Below are 20,234 nucleotides of genomic sequence, written 5' to 3'. Positions count from 1 at the left end.
CTTAGAACTTTCTTGAAATCTGTTCTTAAAAAATTGCTTTTGCTGGGGTTTCATTATTTTCATGCTTGCATCAGTTTCTTCTTTTAGTTCCAACAAAATATTGTGCTTCAGTTTCTGGGTGGTATTTGTATTTTTCATCTCCCTTGTTTAAATAACACTCGTTCATTTCAAATATTTATAAAAATAAAATGACTGGCTTCTATCTCACTGTTAGATACATCTACTAGGCAATATTCATTTTTTAAGTGTTAACTCTGGAGAGTAGTTCAACCCTGTTTAAGTCCACAGTCCTTCCAGACTTCCAAATTCATAAAACTCCCTTTTTGTTTATGCCATTAGAAACAAGGGTCAGATTTTGATATAAAATCATAAATAAATGGGCACTTACGTTAATTTAAAGAGACTTAGCTGAACTTTGAATGGCTCAATTTAGCCAAATTGTTTTCCTTACTCTGTTTCCCCCATATGAAATCAACATAAAGAGGTGTTTCAGTACAAGAACCAATTGTTTCAATATCTCCAGATAAAGATCGATTTTTGCTGTTTGCCTTTAGAATTCTGGCTATGATCTGTCAAAGATTTCTTGTAATTTCAAATAGACTGTTCAAAAAAATGCAAAAGCAAATAGGCTTTTCTAAAAATGTAACCAAGTTATCTTGTTTCAGTACTTCCAAAAATATATTGAAACTTTCATCTTGATGGCTGGGTAATGGAACAGCTGAATAACTAGAACAACCTCTACTTTTTACTGGATTTTTTTGGCCACAGGAACAAATTTTATTGTGGAACAAATATTATTATTGTTATGAGAAATGCAGTATGGAGATTGTAAAACAGCTAGATATCCCAGTAAAGGGAAAAGGTTGGAAAGAGACATTGCTGCAAGATGAGTGTTTACATGTTACCAGAAACCAGCAAAAAATTGTACCCAAAACTCTATTTTACTCTCTTCTAACTCAAAGAAAGCCAATGAATTTTATGCAGTTCTTCCAACAAGAATGAAGGAATTTTGCTGAATAGATTGCTGTGTAGAGATCAAATATGGGAATGTAGTGTAGTGAACTGCTTATCAGCCCTAAGTAAGAGTTTATTTAAAAGCTGCTGAAATATTTTGTGAAACTGTGGGAGTCTGTTCTCGATTGGGAAGAAGAGACTTTCTCCTTTATCTGATCAGCTATTCTCCTTTATCTTTGCTATTCTGTCAGGTATTTTATGCTAGGAAATGGGGGAGGGAGGGGAGGATGCAGGAGTGGTGAGAACAGCAGGGCTCTTCCTTTTCCCTCCTTTCTTATAGCCTTTTCCTGTTCACGCCTCACGGTGACTGCTTTCATCCCCAGAGCGGACACTGCAAAGGCAATCAGTCCAAACCAGGGTTTGAGATTAGCAGAGCTCTGTATCTCATGTGGCCGGCCACAGTCAGCTTCCTCTGGCTGCAGATAGCTCATGGCGAGTGGCCGCTGGGCCAGAGTGCAGCAGGGCCTGGGCTGGGCTTAGCGGAGAAGTCACCCCAGTAGGAGAGGGGAAAAAATGTCTCCTTTCTCTGGTGGCAGCTTGCAGAGGCTCCAGGCTCTCTGCACAAGGCCACTCCTGTTACAGGGCACCATGCCTGCCAGCAGTTCTGTGAAAGCCAGGGAACCGCTGGCTGCCATAAAGAACAGCAGGAACTGAGAGAGCTCTGGGATGGCAAATGAGTTCTGCTGCTGACTGAAATCGGTCATAGATTTTTGTTCTTAGCTTTTTCAGTACCTTAACAAAAATGCTGGAGCAGGGAAGATTGGTTTGAGCTGGTGGAATGGTTGCGCTTTGCTTTAAAACAGTGTTAAAATTTCTCATTTTAGTGTTTTTTTATTGGTCAGGTCATAATACCAAATGACTGCCATACAGACTCTAATCACACTTTTGGGAAACGTTTCAGGATGCTTGTGTCTCTGCGGATGTCATGTGGTGCAGCAGCATCCAGCAGACGTCAATGGGAACAGAGCGAATATCTGCTTAAAACACTGTGTTTGCCTTTGGTTCAGTGTGCTCTGCAAAACTGCAGTGCATAAACTGCTGTAACGTGATCTAATCGTCCTAAATACTGGCTGGAGATCAGTCCTAAAATGGTGGCAGGATGGGTAATGCTGCTTTTTGGCAAACCATTTCATTTATTTGTTTATTTAAGACTGCATTCCAGCCCGAGGAGGTTTACCTGTTTCTGCATCGTATCAGACATTACAGCTTGCAGAAGATGAGCTTCACGTTCTGTGAAGTCGTCTTTCAAAATCAGTGTGTTGTTTTAGATGCTGGACTACTGATATGTGCTAGCAATTATCTCTAGAGAATTAGCCTTATGGAGGACCACAGTGCTTTGCCAAATGACATTGTGTTTGGCCGAACAGTTTGAACAAATTGTTTCTTTTGGGATTATGACCAAATAAATGGAATATTTAACAAAGGAGTTAAAATATTCAGTTTATGTAAGACAAAGCAGGCAATCAATTTCTGTGCATTGTTTTAAATGACAAAAATTGGAATAAGATAGTTAAAGGCAAAATCTGCTGTAGCAACAGAATATGTTTAGTGGATATCTGACAGTTTATTCCACAAGTGCTACATTCTGTAATTCTTTTCTTGCAAAGTTACTTTTAGTATAAAGTTATGCTCTTAATGAGTCTAGTAATAAAGAGTAAATAATTACAAATATATGTTGTAAAAATCAATTGTACTTAGTTTGCTCTCTGTTTGGAATTATGATCTAAAGTTGTTTGATTGTATGTCTAGTGTCAAAACATCGTCCCTCTCCCTCTCTCTTTTTTAGTGCTTCTGGGTTACAAAAACATAAGCATTGCTTTGAAGCCCAGTTCTGGTTCATTAGTGGAAAACTGGCAGTGTTACAGCTTGTGATGGAAGCTCAGGGTTCGTGTTTACTCCACAGCTTCCTACATAAGGGCATATTTAGACATTCAAATTTAGTTTGTGATACACTGGAGATATTCTGACCATCACATCTTGGAACAATCAATTTCTTAGGCTGGAGGTTAGTCTATGTGTTCACTCAGAGTTCAAAAGAAACCTGTTTGAGACCATACTGAGAAGCTTGGCTTTAATGGACATCACACACAGCTGTGTATGTAATTGCTTTCAATCAGGTAACGGAATTATTTCCACTGTTACATGCTATATAAAGTTCATCCATATTTCTTGGCTTACGTTGAAGGAGAGATCAAGACATTAGTTTGTACAAATAAACTTCATTTTGTATACAGTAGATGCTTATGCAGTGTTGTAGAACATAAGGAAAGCACAAAATAACAGTATATTTTCCAGAGAATGAGCAAAGAGCAGCGAAGTCTGGATAAAAAATGAAACAAAGATCATCTTATGTTATGTGCAGAAGATCAATTTGAGATGTTAGCAGCTTTAGACTTTTTTCTACTTTGTCAGATATTTCCTGGTCTCTGCTAATGGTGAAATTCTCCTTTATATAAAGGTCTTATATAAATAAATGTTTGTATTTTCCTAGTTCAGGAGCAGAAACTTTAATTCTTCTAGTTATGCTAGCTGTGTTTCCAACTCAAGGCTAACATTCTTATAGCTAAGCAATCAGTCCTCTCTACCTGTATAAAGGAAAATGCCATCTTTTCTTCAGCAGTAAAAAGAAAATGAAATGTAAAATGTTACAGAATACAGCTATTTATGGATATGTTTCTTTTTCACAAGTTACAAACAATTTAATGAAGAATAATGAAGAATAGCCTCAATGTTTTGCTCTCCTTTTGTAGAATTTACCATAAATCTTTCAGAAAACTGGACGCAACCCAACTGAAATTACTGTATTCTCAGTGCAAAAAATAAGTCATCTTTTCAATTAGCTCTAGACTGAAATTTTGCCCCTTTTTAGGAAACACCATGGTGAGAATATTAAATAGCAAGCACAGGGTAAATATCTCTTTTCTGACTTCATTCCAGACATTTAGCCAGAGAGATGGTTATTGATACTGCTCAGGAAATTGTTCCAATGCAAACAGGTTAAGACTGCACGCTCTGCTTTTGGTGGTTCTGGGCCATCAAAAGGCAGGGTTATTATGGGACAGAAGGCTGTATTAATATTTTAGTGAGGATTAAAGCTGGGCACGTTAGCGTTCTATTTTCTTCATACTGTTTCTTTTATGTTTTTACTAGCCCCCTTATTTCTTTATGAGTTTATGGGCCACCTGTTGTCTAAAAGGCAGAGCTGTTAGGATTTCAGAAGTGCACCTCATCTCATGCTCCTCCTTCCAGCTTAAGACTCCCAGGATGTGGTAACTGCCCTGCTCTAAGGAGCAACACCCACTGTCGTAGTTCATGGTTTGCCACCATGCCTCTCCAGTAATTTTGGACAGGTGCCACAACTACCTCAAGTCTGCATAATTCAAGAGGCATTGGAAACCTAATATTTGGGGATTTGTAGCTAAAAACTGTTTATTAAATTTGTCTTTCTTCTTCAGATTACAAAACCATACAGATTGTGGTACCAGTCCTGGAGTGATATTGAAACTTTTGAAGGATCACAAATACTAGTTCCAGATTAAGTGGAACATTGCTGGTGTTAGCACAGCTAATCCCACTGGGAATGCATCTCTGGAGCCAAACACTTCTCAGACTCCCTCTTCAGTCTTTCAAGATTGGTTCTGAAGATATCCTCTAAACTAATAGGTGTGTAAATATAATGATAAATAGAAAATTGTCAGGAAAGGTTTACCCACTTCCACTGGATGTGCAAGCAAGCTGTAAGCATTCATACTTACGGATGTTTACCAGGTATATCGCTTTCAGTAAGGCCTTAAAGTTACATATTCCTGTGTCCTGAGGATATGAGGTAAGACATGAGGAAAAACACCAGCTTCATTTTCTGCTGTTCACAGGAAACTCACCTGCCTCCTGTCCTGTCCTCTCATTTTGGCTGCAGCTCCCCCAGCCCTCCTGCTCCACCAGGGCTCCACTTCTCTCCATGGGCTGCAGCTCTGGCTGCTCCTGAAGGTTCTGTCCATGCATTGTGGCCTTCAGGCCACATCTGCTGCTGCACCTCGGGCTCCTCCATGGCTGCACATCTGCTCTGCATGGTGCCTGTGGGCTGCAGGGGAACAGCCTGCTCCACCCTGAGCCTCTCCTGGGCTGCTTGGAACTTCTGCTCTGTGCCTGGAGCAACACCTTTCCTTCTCCTGCATGGACCTTGGTGGCTGTGAGGCTGTTTGTCTCACAGTTTCTCACTCTTCTCTCCCAGCTGCCACCATGCAGAAGTTTTTTCCTTTCTTTAATCTGCTTTTGCAGACCACAACCAGTGTTGCTCATGGCTCAGCTCGGGCAGTGGCAGGACCCCATTAGAGCCTCTGGAAAAGGCTGTGATCTGACATGGGACAGTGCTGGGCTCTGCTCACAGAGGCCATCCTGCAGCCCTCCTGCTACCAAAACCTTGCCATACAAACTCAATACATTCATTTAGATGTCTAACTTTTAGCTGAACCCTTCCCTGTAATTTCCCATACTACCACAAACGGTTTACAAAGTTAAAACCTGTTACTAAGTACGGGTAGATAAGTTATATAATGGCTGTATCAGAGAAAGCTGACAAACTTTGTCACTGAATGCAGAACATTTTTGTCCCACCCCTAACCAAAACTCCTAATGTCATCATGCAGGCAATATGGGGGAATAAAAAAATCTGAATTCTTTGAATGTCGGTCCTCAGAACTCCAGTGCTCAGAAAAGCTTAGCACACTCCACACAGTCTCCAACTATCACAACCTGCAAAGCAAGCAGGAACAGAAATAAACTGTATGTACTATTTCCAAAGATATAAGTTTTATACGAAATTTTGCTCTCACTTTTTTTTTAATTCTTCTGAGAAATACAGCTGCTTGTTGTGAGTCATAATGCCAAATGCCCAAGGTTGTATTTGCAAGTAGGAAGACCATCTGTTTCCAGCTTTCTTGTAACTGAGGATATGGCCTCCAATGCTTTTTTTTTCTTTTTTTTTTTTTTCCTATTACCTAAACCAAGGAACACACACAGATAATAAATAAATAAGTGAAGTAAAGTGAGATGAAGACAAAATGGCTGTATTTTATTTTCTCAGCAATGGTTTCTATATCTGCTTCAACATCCTGGGTGATTTGAGTCTAGCTGTCTCTGCCTCTGCGGAACGATCTTATTTATGATGTGACACAGCACTCAGTACCTGGCTGCACATGCCATTGCGGTCTGATGGATCTGGGAAGAGCTCCTGTTTACAGGATGTGCAGCTTGCCTTCAGAAATTCCAGGAAACAATCTGATTGCTGTGACCTCAGAGCAGCCATTTCAATTCACTACAAACATCTGACAATAGAATTGTATTTACACAAGATAGATGATTTCACCGGGTTTTTTATTACTTTCTGCTAGTTATAGATCTTAAGAATATAATCCCACTTAATTTCTGTCCTCTGAATGAGTGGTTGGCTGTTCCACCTTTCAGCCAACAGCTGCTAGAACCACCAGAACCACATCTGAAGTAAATCTCCAGTCATTTCCTTCTTGCCTCCACATAAGGGCAAATATATTCTTTGTTCTTATCCCAAATATTTACCTAAAGAGGTAAATGATTTCCATTTTAAACAACTAAGCTGACAGCATTCTTCTCAGACTTTGCTCATTCAGACAAAGAACAGCTCTACGTATTAGGAGCTAACATGGCTTTATTTAGACAGAAAAAAAAATCTTAAAGTTGCTACGTAGATGAGTGATAATGCAGCATTTCTCTTGGTTACAGCTGATCAGAACACCTCTCCCAGCTGGAACAGGCAGACTCCATCCTGAATGGTTCTTGTTATAAGTGAGTAGAAAAGCTTTTTTTTTTTTCCAGTGAAACCATACCCAAGCATGCCCCAGCAGACAGTCTTCACTACTTGCTGTCAATATATGAGCACATGCTAAATTACTATGCCCAAATTCATTTTTTTTTTTTTTTAAATAAATTGTGGGTTCTATTCTAACATCTCTTTTGGTCAGTGTGCTTGTTATAAAAAGCAAGTCCTGTAAGTAGTGGCTCTTATCATCTCCTGATTCTTTCCTTGTTTGCTCTCCAGGGGGAAAGAATAGGCAGTCACAAAGCACTTATTGTCTCAGTGCCAGGTAAGGGGAAGTTTAGATTTACTGAGATTTAGAGATGGTAAAAGAAATATTATGTACATTCTGGGATTCTTTTCTTCATGTGGCAAATTATTTGTACTTCCATCCCTCTGAGATAGCCTTTTTTAGTGACTCATCTCTACAGCTACTGCTTCTGTGTTGAAATTGGTTGAATTCTTACCAGCTTGAGAACAGAAAGATGGCAGCCATGTTGTTTTACTGTACAGATTGGTTGTGTAATATTGCTGCTCATTAGACTTTAAGAACAGTTAAACGTATCATTTAAAGTCAATCTTAACTGCAAACAAACTGATTATGACTTTACTGAGGATGCAAAATTGTCACAATTAAAGCCTTCTTAAAATTTAATAACGTGCCTGGACTGTCTGGCAACAAATATTAGCTGGGAAAAAAAGAGGGGTTATAGTGAGATAAGTACATCAGATAAGGAAAGGGACACATCCAGTTCTCAAAGTTTGTCTCTTGGCAATTCTCAGAATACTTCTGATCACTGTAATTTGTAATGTATTAATTCCATAACTGTTTTTGTGTTCCTCTTGAATGTCCTTGTAGCTGTCAAGATGTATAACAGCCCATCATTTTGTTGCAATCTAACCGTCATGCCAAATAATAGTCAGTGAGATAGGAAGATTTCTGCTTGTGCATCACTAATAAGGTTGTGTCCTGGCAAGCTGTTTGGCTCCTGCTACAGATTCCAAAATCAAAGCGCTGCCTCAGATATTTTAGTCATTCATTCTGTCCATTGTTTTCCTTCAGATTTGGTATCTCTAGGTATGCCTCAAGTTATTGTGTAAACAGATGGAATAGTTGTTTGTTTCTGAAATAAACAAAACTCAACCACATTCTGAACAGCCAACATTTTCCAGCTGGAGTGGCATCTTTGCTCTCATAAAAACAGCAACAACAACAAAAAATTGCAACAAACTGCAAAAAAAAAACAACCACAAGCAAAGCTTCCCTGCTAATGGGAGACTCAGCTGCAATGAGTATTCACTGAATATTCTGTGCTTTCCAACATTTTTTTTTTATATGTATATTTGTACTTGTTTTATTCTTTAATGTCAGAGAAAAAAAAAAAAAAAAGCAACTGCAATACTACTGATTATACTGTGATGGAAAAAGAAAACACCATAAAATTAGGAGACGTCATCAACAATTTCTCAGAGAGCTACATGCATAGTTTGCAGTTAATGACAGTTCTTCCTCACTGATTGAAAGAGATGTTGTTATTTTAGCAGCATTTTAGCCTAATTCCAGGCAATTTGCTCATTTCAGAGAGACCCAGGCTCTTGGTCCTTGATAAGATGGTAAGATATAGATCATAAGATATGATCATAAGATCATAAGATCATAAGATACACTCATCAGACAAGGAGAACACTTAATTCACTTCCATTCTCTTCGTTCTAATTTCATCATTGGACCTTGATAATATCTGTGGCCCATCATTTCTCAGTCCATTAAGGGCTGGGAATACAGGACCACTTAGGATATTTATTTATTTTTTTCTCTTGAGCTAGCAACCTTCCTTATGCAAAATATAAACTTCAGTAACTCATAAACAACTGCGAATGGGGTCCTTAACTCTACAACTCCATCTTCATTCAAGATTTTATCAGTGTAGGAAATAAGAGAACTGCGAGGTTGTGGTTAGTATGTTTTGCATTAGTTGCTTACAGATACAAATTACTTCTCTACTCCAGAATAAACTGAATTTTAGTAACAAGCTTGTTCAAAAGCGATTGTTTCTGTTCACACCAGTAGCGTAGAATCAATTGTTCTCTAGACAACTTATAATGATCTGGAGGTCATAAGTTACTTGAATTTACATTGATTTACTGGCAGTTTGTATTTGCAATGCTTTTTAATAAATTAACTGATTGTCTTCATTTATACCCAAGCTTTTGCTTCTTGCTTTATCTTTAAATCTATCTGACCTTCCTTCATTTATTTTTCAGTCTGCACTTTGCTTTGCCCCCCAAGTTTCTTTCTCATCTGTTTCTGTACGTGGTTGATATTTTTCCTTCTGAGTTCTCATATGCACTCAGAGAATTCTCATAATGTGGATAGACTGTAAATAGCACCAAAGAGCAGAACATATATATATATATATATTTATTTTGCTCTGCTGTTCAAACCTGCTCCCAGGCCCCTTTGGACTGGCCAAACATATCTATTGGAAACCACTGCACTAAGCAACTCTGAAGATTATTTCCTCTCCTTTTTTTTTTTCTATTTAGATAAATCAACGTGTGCAGCAAAGCAAGATGGAAGGAACTTGCTGATGGCAAATTGCTGATGGAAACACCAACCCAAAGCAGTAAAACAGAGACCATTAAAACAAAACAACACAAACAAAACCCCCTAGCTTTCTGCTCTGAAGATCAATGGAAGACAGGACCCAAAGAGAATCTTGGGTTATCTATACAGCAAAGCACATTCTGAAAATCTGTTCAAAAACTATACACATCCATTATTACTGATCAGGGCTGAAAGTAACATAAATGGCTAAACTCCAGATCTTGAGGTGAGTTTGCCTTCTGCAAAAATAGACGAACGTATGTACTTGTGTGACACTGTGACAGCAATGTACCAAGTATCCCTGCTGCCTGACAGGAAGGTTGCTTTACTTAAAACAGAAAATACTATGAAACAACTTCAACTTGAAAGTATGCAGGGACAAATGATTGAAGTCTTCCCCACACCTCCTGTATTCTCCCAAGGTTGGTGACCTCGTGGAGATTTTGGTAATGACTCTTCGGGGCATTTAGAAGCTGATAGGGATCAGTGTCTTTCATCATGTCTCTGTGATTCATCAGGATTTGTTCATTACTCTTTTTCTTCTTATCTGCGTGTCTTGCAAAACTGCACACAGATGTGCTGGTCTTCATGATCTGCGAATGTGGATGTCGTTAGCACAGACCCTTTTATTACTGCATGCTTAATCAGGTATGTCAACACCCAGACATTGCCATTCATTCTCCATTTGCACCAGCTTCAGCCTTTCAGTTTTATCCAGAGGCACAGAAAACACTCTTAAATTGCGTTAATTACAAGTGTGGTAACCCTGAGAACCAAGGGTCTGCTTCTGAATGGAGGAAGTGACTTAAGGGAAAAGGATGAGATACTCCATGGCCTGAGAGGCTTTGAGGTATTCTCTTGGTATTTCCGACCAAGATCAGCCCTCAGATCTCACAGAGACCTGGCAGCAAAGCTTGGAGGAATAGCCTACAAGCTGTATGGGAAGGCTGAAATCGGGCCAGCTCAGCAAATAAGATGTATACAAGTCCAGAGGACTGGACAGGAGACGCATGTGGAGATGCTGAAGAAGCTGGCAAGGGTAGTTTAGCAGATCTTATCATCTTTGAAAAGCTGTGGCAATGAGATTTACATCTAGTGGAAAGAAAAAAAAAAAAAAAGCAAATGTCACATCTATCATCAAAGCAAGTTTATGGAACTGCAGGACAGTCAGCCTTACACAGTGCCTCTCTCTGAGAGGATCATGAAGGAAATCTTTCTGGAAGACATTTCCAGGCCAGTAAAGGACAAGTTGATTTGGAGAAAACAGCACAGATCTACCACCAGGTTTGCCTTTTATGATTCCCTGCTGTCTCGTTATTAGGGCCAGGTTGGGTGTTAGGAGGTTCTTCACCGAGGGAGGTGGGTGTGAATCAGGCTGCCCAGTGCAGCGGGCACAGCCCCGGGCTGCTAGAGTTCAAGGAATTCTTGGACAATGCCTTCATAGGGTTTGAGTTTGCGTGGTCGTGTGCAGAGCCAGGAGTTGGACCGGGGGATCCTTGTGGGTCCCTTCGTACTCGAAATATGCTGCGATCAGAGCAGCACGCCTTGGTTTCAGCGAGGCTTCTCACACAGCACCCTGTAACTCCCCTGCAGTCCAATAGGGGAGGTACGGACTGCGCGAGCAGTGGATGGAAACCAGCCCAGATCACTGTACACAAAGCAGTGGTCAGCAGTCCAGAATCAACGCATCCATTCTACTGATGTATGGCATTTCTATGGGTTGCAAACAGCCCGCACCAGAGTTCGCAGTTACACCAGTTCGCACTCGCCTCTTTTGTGCACCCTTTATGAATACCCGTCTTTTTGCGCTGTACAATTACCCAATCAATTACATTAACAGCCGGTTTCTGCGTCTCCCTCCGGGAGCTCACTCCCTGCAACTCCCTTCCCCGAAGTCAAGGCACAGCGCCGTTTTTCACCAATGCCGCGGGGCGGGGACACTGCCGGCTACTGCCTGCAGCAGCGCTGAGGCTTCCCGGACGCCTCACAACACCTCCACGTGCTGTCAAACTGCTTTGAAGTACCGCGTGCTTTTAGCTGATCAAGGTTCAGCTGAAGCGTAGCACGCAGGCCGGCTCCCTCCCCTCAGAACTGCCCTCAGGTGACCGCGCTGGTCGCCGCGCTACGGACGCCCTCGCGGAGCCGCACGGACTTCCGCAAGGCGCGGAGCGGCGCCTCCCTGCCTCCCCCCTCCGCGGGTCCGCCGCTCGCGCACAAGCCCCGCCCCGTGCTCCCCCGCGCGGCGCCAGCCTCCCCCCTTGGCACCGCCTCCCGTGACGTCACAGCGTGGTGACGTGTCGCCTGCTCGGCTCGGCGGCGTTGGCCGCCGGAAGCGGCGGGAGGCGGCGTGGGACCGGCGAGCGGCGACTGCGGCGCGGGTAGCGGAGCGGCTCCAGCCCTTTCCTTCCTCCCTCCTCCCCCCCCCGCATCTCATACGGCGGCGTAGCGATGAGCGAGAGCCGAGCGCCCCGCGGCGTCCCCGCGGCGCCGGGCTGCCTGCTCCTCCTGGGGCTGCTGCTGGTCGGCGCCGCCGCTGCGGAATGCGAGCTGGAGGCTGCGGACGTGCCCAACGGGCGGCGGGGTGCGCGAGGAGGCACCGCCGCCTCTTCCTCGTCCTCCTCTGCCGCGGAGATAACAGGTAACGGCTCCGCGCGGAAGGGGGAACGCGCTCCGGTGCCGCGCTGCCCGCCCTGCCTGCCTGCCTCGGTGCGGCGCGGAGCGGAGCGGCGGCACTGCGGCTCTGCCCCTCCCTGGCCGGAGCTGCCGCAGGATGCGGGCCGGATCCTGCCGCACAACGACACCGCCTTCCCGGCTGAGCTGGGCGAGGGCTTGGCCGGGCTGGGGTGCGGTGCCCCCGGAGCCACCCCGCCTGGGGGCCGCCCGTCCGGCTGCGGGCACCGCTGCAGCTTCTCCCGCGCCCCTTCCTCCGGAAAGGAGAAGTGTGGGAAGCTGTTGTCTACGGATAACTTTATTTATTTATTTTTAAGAAAAAACGGCAGTGTTCCTATTGCTGTACTTGTGGCGAATGGTGATGCCTGCACACAGTCAGCAGTTGCAGTGGAACACTGAAAATAATGGTATTTCGGTAGGTCGTGATGCCTCCTGGAGCCGTTCTGTAGTGGGTAGTGGGAAGCTCTGCGGTCCTCAGACCGTACTCTGAGGAGAGCAGCGTTTGTGGGCAGGCAGCACTTGAGCATTCTGAAGTTTGCCGTATCTTATAGCGTGCTTCTGAGAGCCCTCTGCCTGGAGGAGTGTGGAAGGTGAGAGAGAAAGGGGGCATACACTCTGCTTTGCTTTAGAAAGCAGTGCGTTTCTATCGGAACAAAATCCACTGTTCTGCTGAAGGTAGTATTAGAACACTCTGCCTGAACTATAAGTTTTCAGTGGTACACCAGTGGTCTGCTTGGAGGACAGGGCACTTCTGAACTTGAAGATGTCTGTTCTGTTGGCTTGCTGTGCAAACTAAGGAAGTGCAAACATCTGCAGTCTAAGAGACAGGAACCATTTCTTCTAGGGGTGTTGTGAATATGCTGTGTTGGAACAGCTTTTTTTTTTTTCCCCCAAAACGTGATTAGCCAGATTGTAGGTGGTATTAAGCAGTTCTTGCTATACATAGTGCTGATGCTGTCTACACTTCATGCTCAATCAATCAAAAGTGTCAGTTTGGGTGGAGAAAAGTCTTTTTTTTTTTTTTTTTTTGGTGTACTTTGGACTGTAAAATCAGTGAGAAGCTATTCAAATGCTGTGGTGTCTCCACCAGCGGTGTATCCAGGGAGAAAATAAATATGTGGGATCTAACACTTTAGGAGTCAGTTTGTTGTGTTATTTATGTAACAGTTTGATCTGGAAAACATACTTTCTTTACAGAGAGAGTGGTGAGTTGCTGGAATAGGCTGCCTGGAAAGGTTGTGGATGCATCATCCTTGGAGGTGTTCAAAGCCAGACTGGATGGGGCCATGGGCAGCCTGGTTTAGTATTAAATGGGGGGAGGTTGGTGGCCCTGCATGTGGCAGGGAGATTGGAGCTTGGAGATCCTTGAGGTCCTCTCCAACCCTGGCCGTTCTGTAATTCTGTGAACATATGTGCTTAAAAGCCATCTTAGAATCAGTTTAAATCTTGGAGAGACTTTTAACAGTGTTCATTGCTTGCAGGTTCAGTGTATGGCTGATAGCTTGAGGTGTTTGCCTCTGATGCTGGACCCAAACAACTGCCAGCTGCTCTTTGCAGTGCCGGAGGAACTCCTGAAGGTTGTGGGAGAATCCTGTGACTGTACAGGGAGTGATTATAATAGTTATAGCTTTAATCTTCTAAGGAAAGGACATACAGACGTGAGAGCAAGTTAGGAGCGATGCAAGCAGTCATTTAGATAAGCACATAGAATTTGATTTTCATCCTAAGAGGTAAAATCCAGAGGAAAAGTTAATGAAGTATGTAATGTTAAGCTAGGGGGAGTCTATCAGGTGCTCAGATAAGGTGTAGGTGTACAGTCAGTGCAGCTGTAGGAAAAAATCCAGAATTATAGTTGTGAACTGAAGAAACAACATAATGCAGCTGGCAGGAGCAAATGCTGTCCTGGGATATGTTAATCCAGTTTGAATTGCAGAAAACTCTTTAAAAGCTGAAACATTTCATTGTTCTTCATTGCTCTTCTGTGTCTAGTCTTGAGTATTAAACAAGCCAACAAGGACAGAGGAAAGTAGTACCACGGACTGAGAGGCTCAGGATTTGACTGATGTGCTGCTGTGTTTGGGTGGTGGAAAAGGCTGTGGGAGGATTGTGTCACTAAATAGGTAAGAAATAGTTCACACGAGGGTATTGATCAAAAAACCACAACTTTTTCCATCTGCTCTGTGGCTAAGAGGTAGGTTAAGAGGAAGTGAGTTGTAGTGGGGGAGATCTAGGTTTAGTATCATCTGGGAAGCTTTTACCAATAGCATTTAAATTGCATAAATAGTGTAACCAATTCCTGTCACTGAAAGTTTTTGCTGGGTTAGAGGAGAAACTGGCAAAGTTAATCTAGAGATATAGTGACATATGACAGAGAAGAATGCAACTGATTTTATGGCCAGGAAACAGTTATACTTTTAGGTATTCAAAGACTTAATTTGTATCATTATTGTTGTCTCTTGTATGCTTCCTTTTTAAATGGCAATTTGTAACATATATACAGCTGTCGTTTACATTTCAAGTCATAGTTAAGAAAATCAGATCTGTAAGTCTTTTTGCACTAAATGGAGTACTGAGAGGCATCGTATGTTTGTTCTGAGACTGCTTGTTTACAGTATGGTAGAAAGTGAAGGGATCACCTGTTCTAGTCCTGAAGATAACCTTGGATTTTCACATTCTGTTTATTTACTGACTTTAAATTGCTCTGCAATATTGAGCAGCATTATTAGCCACTTTTCTGAAAGTTACTGAAAGATTTGTGTGTTGCATGATAAATAATCCTGAGCAGGCATGCTCATCCCAGTGCTTAGAGCTGGCAAGGAGCGAGAGGCCCTGCTCCCTTTCTGCTGCATATCCCTTTTGCCCCTTCCCTCCTCAGTGTGGCGATGACTGCTGCTGTGTTAGCTTGAAGGAATGTGGAAGGAAATGCAGGCAACAGAAACCAGTGGATTTCTTATTGGACTCTTTCGTGGTACGTTCTAAGGGCTAGCAGCAGTGCAGGGGGCATGGCTGTGCGGGTGGGTCAGCAGAGGGAAGAAGGGCAGTGAGTCATTAGACGAGCCATACTGTCCGTGTATGTGCATCCTGAGGTAACTGTGGGACTGCTGCAGTGACCTTTCTTTAGCTGGAGTAATCCCCTAGGAACTTGGTGTGGTTGTGTGTGAGGCTTCATATGGTGGAGGAGTACAGAGTGTGGTGGTTTTGATCATGTAACAAAGTGATCTTTGAGTCTTTCGGCATGTCCTGGTCTTACAAAATGGAACTGTGAGATCTGTCACTTCCTCAGCAGCAGGCTGCTTTTTAAGGATGATTGCTGTTTCTAGTGACAAAAACTGAGTATCCCAAGCCTGTTCTTTTCTGTTACTTCTATTTTATGTTTGTAGTTAAGCCCTTAACGATCTGGTCCTGTGGTTTCTATTGAGAGGACAGAAATTGGAGTCCATTGTCCACTAATGATGCCGACCTCAAGCTGGTGGTTACTGACTGCATCGCAGAGCACTTATCTACAGTTATTTAACTCTGTATCACTGCTCCATCAGCAGGTTTTTGAGTTGCTATTTCAGCTGTAAGCTTTCTGAAGAAATCTCTGCTTTTCTGGGGACCTCCTACCAGGCTCAGGCTAGCTACTCCTACGCAACCCAGGCATGACTCATTTTCTTCTAGCTAACCTCGGTGATAAAGATCTATCCAAACTGCGTTGAGCTGCCTTGCATCTGTCAAAGGATGGCAACCGGACCCAATGGCAGAGGCAAACTGCAGTGTTAAGATTTCCCACAGTGACGCTATTGCTATGGAAAACACTGAAAAATGTAGTTCCCTTTTTTAAAAGTTTATATGAAGTAAGCAGTTTGAATACTGTGTCCAGTTCTGGGCTCCCCAGTACGAAAAAGACAGGAATCTCTTGGAGAGTCCAGCGGAGGGCCACAAAGATAGTGAAGGGCCTGGAGCATCTCCCCTATGAAGAAAAGTTGAGTGAACTGGGTCTGTTTAGCCTTGAGAAAAGAAGACTGAGAGGGGACCTGATCCAGGTCTGTAAGTATCTAAGGTGTGGGGGGCAGAATGGCGAGGATGGACTCTTTTTCAGCTGTGTTGAGACAGGACAAGGGGAAACGGCCAGAAACTGCAGCATAGGAAGTTCCGCGCAAATGTGCGCAAGAGCTTCTTTACAGTGAGAGTGACGGAGCACTGGAACAGGCTGCCCAGGGAGGCTGTGTGTGTCACTTGTGTGACCTGGTGTAGGGAACCTGCTTTGGCAGGGAGGTTGGACTCAATGATCTCTGGAGGTTCCTTTCAGCCCTTACAATTCTGTGATATGTAATTGATTTTAGTTTGCATGCTGTACTTTGTACGTCCTTTAAAATTCAATATCTCTTGTCTGTCAGCTCTATGTGGAGGATCATGTTGTAAAGAGCTGCAGTGCTGTGGAAAGGCTAGGAGAATCACAGCCTTCAGAGTTCTGTGGGTTTGAATGCATTTTCTAGAAGTCCAGAGAAGTGAGAAATCTTTTATGTGAGAGACGTGCTATGTAATGGGACTTGGTGTGGAAACTTTGGTGTATGAGCAGTCTTCATTGGGATTAGTCTACTGCATCGCACCTGTTAAATGCTCTTTAAAATGCAGGAATTTCAGATGTTTATCTTGACCACATAGGGTTTGTGATGAGGGTAAATAATCACTGTGTGGTGTTATAAAATGAGCACCTATACATCTTCAAAACATAGGTGAGTTCCCAGTCATTACTTAAGTTGCTTTTCTACTGCCTCTGGATGCTGTGAAGGCTTTCCTGTTGCCACGGAAACTATCTTTGCATCTCTGAGAGGGAGGAGGTGAATACAACAAGAATGCAGAGTTCTCCTTTAGAATCGGCATAAATGGAATGCACTCATTGCCTGGGTGCTACACAAATTGTGTTTGTTTGCTTGATTTCAGTGAGCGCTGCACACTTGACTGAGGACTGTTTGTTGCTATCTTTAATGCTTTTTTTCCCTCTTTTTGGACCTTCCTCATTTTCCTTCCAATCACAAAAACACAGTATTTATCAGGGGTTTGTTAGAGGAACATTTAATTCCGTATCATCAATAGTATTCCAGAGTTTTGCCTAAATTTGCTTTGGAAATGAAAAATAATGTGCCGGGCAGATTGGTTAAAAATGAAAAACAAAAAACTCATTAATGGAATTGTTGGCTCAACAGAATTTTACCTGGCCGGTGAGAACCACTGGCCTTGCTTTTTACATCTTAGCCTTGTGTTATGAGTTATATAGCTCATGAGGGAATGTCTCCTGCATGCAGACCCCCGGTGCTGCTACAGGTGAATCTTTGCTTCTTTGGGACTTCCTGGGTGTAGTGCTGGAGGGGAGTGGCATTGCTGTAGCTTGCATTGCAAACAGCGAGCAGCACTGCAGGAATTCAGTTGACCTGAAGCGGATGTTGAGGTGCAGGGCACTGCACGAAACTTGAGCTTGTGCGGTACCAAAATTTATAGGGAAGATAACTTTGATCCCTTTCCTCTAGGCCCCACGTTCTGTTTCCTCCTGCTGCTTCTGTGTTATGAAGCACCTCAGAACTGACGGCAGCCCAGCCCTCTGCTGCTGTCTCCAGTTAAAATTTTAGTACTTGATTTGTTTTCTTTGTGGCTATTTATTCTTCTGTAAGAAACTGTCATGTGCTCTGCTTCTAAAACTGAGATCAGAAGCAAACAGAGGTTTATATGCAACAATTTAAAGCCACGTATAAGAGTGAACAATATGCAACAATTTAAAGCCACGTATAAGAGTGAACACAAACTTCAGTAATGTATTAATTCAAATATTATTTCTTACTGAATAAAAGCCTGGTGAAGGCAGTTTAGGTTTCTATATTTGGGATAGTTTTTGCTTAAAACAGTAAGTTTTCCGTACAATGAGGTGTGGTGTGAATTCTCCTTTTTGCTTTGTGGTTTCAAGCAGAGAAGAGTCTGTTAGCTGGAAAGGATTCCACTCATTCAAGAATGCTACGCTGAAAAGAAACTGATCTTCTGTTGCATCAGATTAGTTAAAATCAAGAATTCTATGCAAGACAAATATGCTATTCAGAAAGAGAATTTTAACACCAACATTATTTTAATCTTAATATTAATAACTCCAGTAGCCTGACTGCCATTGAGATTTGTCATCAATAACTTGCTAACATCTCGTTGTTTTTTTTTTTTTTTTCTGCATCTGAAGCGCTTTATGAAGCAGGGAATGGCTCAGTAAATGCTTTATATTTATACTGCCATCTGTTTGCATGTTGAAATATATTCAGTGAGCTTCACTAGGAAATTCTCTAAGTAACTTTTGTCTATATTTTGATGCTTTGTCTCAACCATAGGATTTTACTTGAAACTTATTCCTCTCATGGACACCCTTCCAAGCTTCAGTAAGCAAGTGGATTTTCAAGTTGTGTGCCTAACCTAAAGCATATACAAATATTTTATATTGTTTCTCCACACTTAGTCTGAGAATGACAAGGTTGGTTTGCTTTATCTGAATTTGAAATGCCTTCTAGTATTTGAAGAACAGCAAGCAAGGCATATGATATTGTTAAGAAGTAAACAAAACCACCCAAGCCATGTGGTCTGTGATTTTGAAACAAAGCTAATCACTCTGAGTGGGAGACTTCCTTCTAGTGTGGTTTCAATTCTAGATTGCTATATATAGAAGGTTGCACGATCACCCCTTACTGTAACATCATATGCCTGTAAGAATAATACTTTTGACTTTTTTCATTGCCTAGATTTAAATGTTTTTGATATGAAAATGAAAGTTTGCCTTTTTAGTTCTAAGTATGGCTTACTGTTTTGCTGAATACAAAAATTAGACTATGTAGTATTGTGTAGCTCTAGTAATATACCACCTGACATGAAGGAAAAATATCCTTCTGTGTGTTTTTTTTTTTTTTTTTTTAGGTGCAAGTGGAATACACTGAGGCAACTGTCTTCCCAATCTTTTTTTGAAAGAGAGAGAGACTTTATCAGTACTCTTTTGAGAGCATTGTTTGTTTCAGTTTCTTCTATCTGTTCCATGTTCCTTGTCTACATCTCCCAAAACGCTGTTGGGGTACTTATAGGGAGGGTATTGTAGATCTTGCTGTAACAACTGAATGAGACTATTAGAGGAATCCTTTGAGTTTAAATGTATGAAGCTGCGCTCTGCATTCTCTGGGATTGCAATCTAGCGCTGCATCTGAAATGTCTGTTTTGGTCTTAGGAACGTAGTCCCTGTAATTGGACTTTCCTTGGTTGTGTTGCAGGCAGTGACTGTCGCTGTGAAAGACTGTCGCTTTTTATTGATTTAAACTGACTTCAGTACCTACTCTTGCTTGTTCCTTTGCTTGTTGCTCTCTCTTCTTCCCTGCCTATTGTATCTGTCCTGACCTCTTCCCTAATGTTACTGTGGCTGGAGGTGAGCTAGTTTTTTGAATGGACTGCATGGGAGATTGGTGCTTTTTCTTTCCCCCCAGTAGGATCAGGTCCTCACTTCAGTTCACTGCACTGCTGCACAAGAGCATCTGTGAGAAGGTAGCAGCCTTGGCAGAAAGTATTGCTGTCCAATAGTAGAAGCCTGTGTGTGCTATGTTTTCTGTTTTGGAATTAAGCCTTTCTTTCAGGAGTTCACTCAGTTTTTACCAGTTGTTTGTATGAGAGAGCTCATTGCTCAAAACCAAAATCACATGCTTGGCCTAACTACTTAGTTGCATAAGGCAAAACTAATGAAATGTGATTCTGTAAATACTGGATAATGAAGACATTGCCCATTCTGACTGAGCTGTAGGTATTTAGCAACTTAAAAGAAGAAATACAGTCTGAACTCTAAATGCATTTGGTTTGCCACTTCTAGTATTTCTCATAATGAATCCAAGTAGAACTGGTTTGTTTCCTTTATTTAATAAGCATCTTTCCTAAAAGAAACTATGCATCTGTGGAGTATCTTTTTTTGTCCTCAAAGCACTTAGATGCTGTTTTATGCTGCTTTGTTTGCCTATTTCTAGCATCCTCTGAACAATAGGCAAGACTAACTTTCTTGATGTTGTAAAATAGTAAGACTTCCTATTTCAGTAAAATGGAAGTGCTGTACACAACTTTGACTGTGATGAG

General features: G+C 42.2%; 1 protein-coding gene across 2 annotated transcripts in view; it reads left to right on the top strand.

Moving 5' to 3' along the window:
* Nucleotides 1-11,751: 11,751 nt before the first annotated feature.
* STIM2 (stromal interaction molecule 2) overlaps nucleotides 11,752-20,234 on the top strand; it is a 63,782-nt gene continuing 55,299 nt past the window's right edge. For both annotated transcript variants that reach the window (XM_048941587.1, XM_048941589.1), the window contains exon 1: nucleotides 11,752-12,090. In XM_048941587.1, coding sequence (XP_048797544.1) covers nucleotides 11,901-12,090 — 190 coding nt within the window. In that variant the 5' untranslated portion in view covers nucleotides 11,752-11,900. The remainder of the gene's footprint in view (nucleotides 12,091-20,234) is intronic.

The sequence above is a fragment of the Lagopus muta genome, chromosome 4, assembly GCF_023343835.1.
Source record: "Lagopus muta isolate bLagMut1 chromosome 4, bLagMut1 primary, whole genome shotgun sequence".
Taxonomy (NCBI): Eukaryota; Metazoa; Chordata; class Aves; order Galliformes; family Phasianidae; genus Lagopus; species Lagopus muta.
The sequence above is the reverse complement of the archived record's forward strand: the minus strand, read 5'-3'. Positions and strand labels throughout refer to the sequence as shown.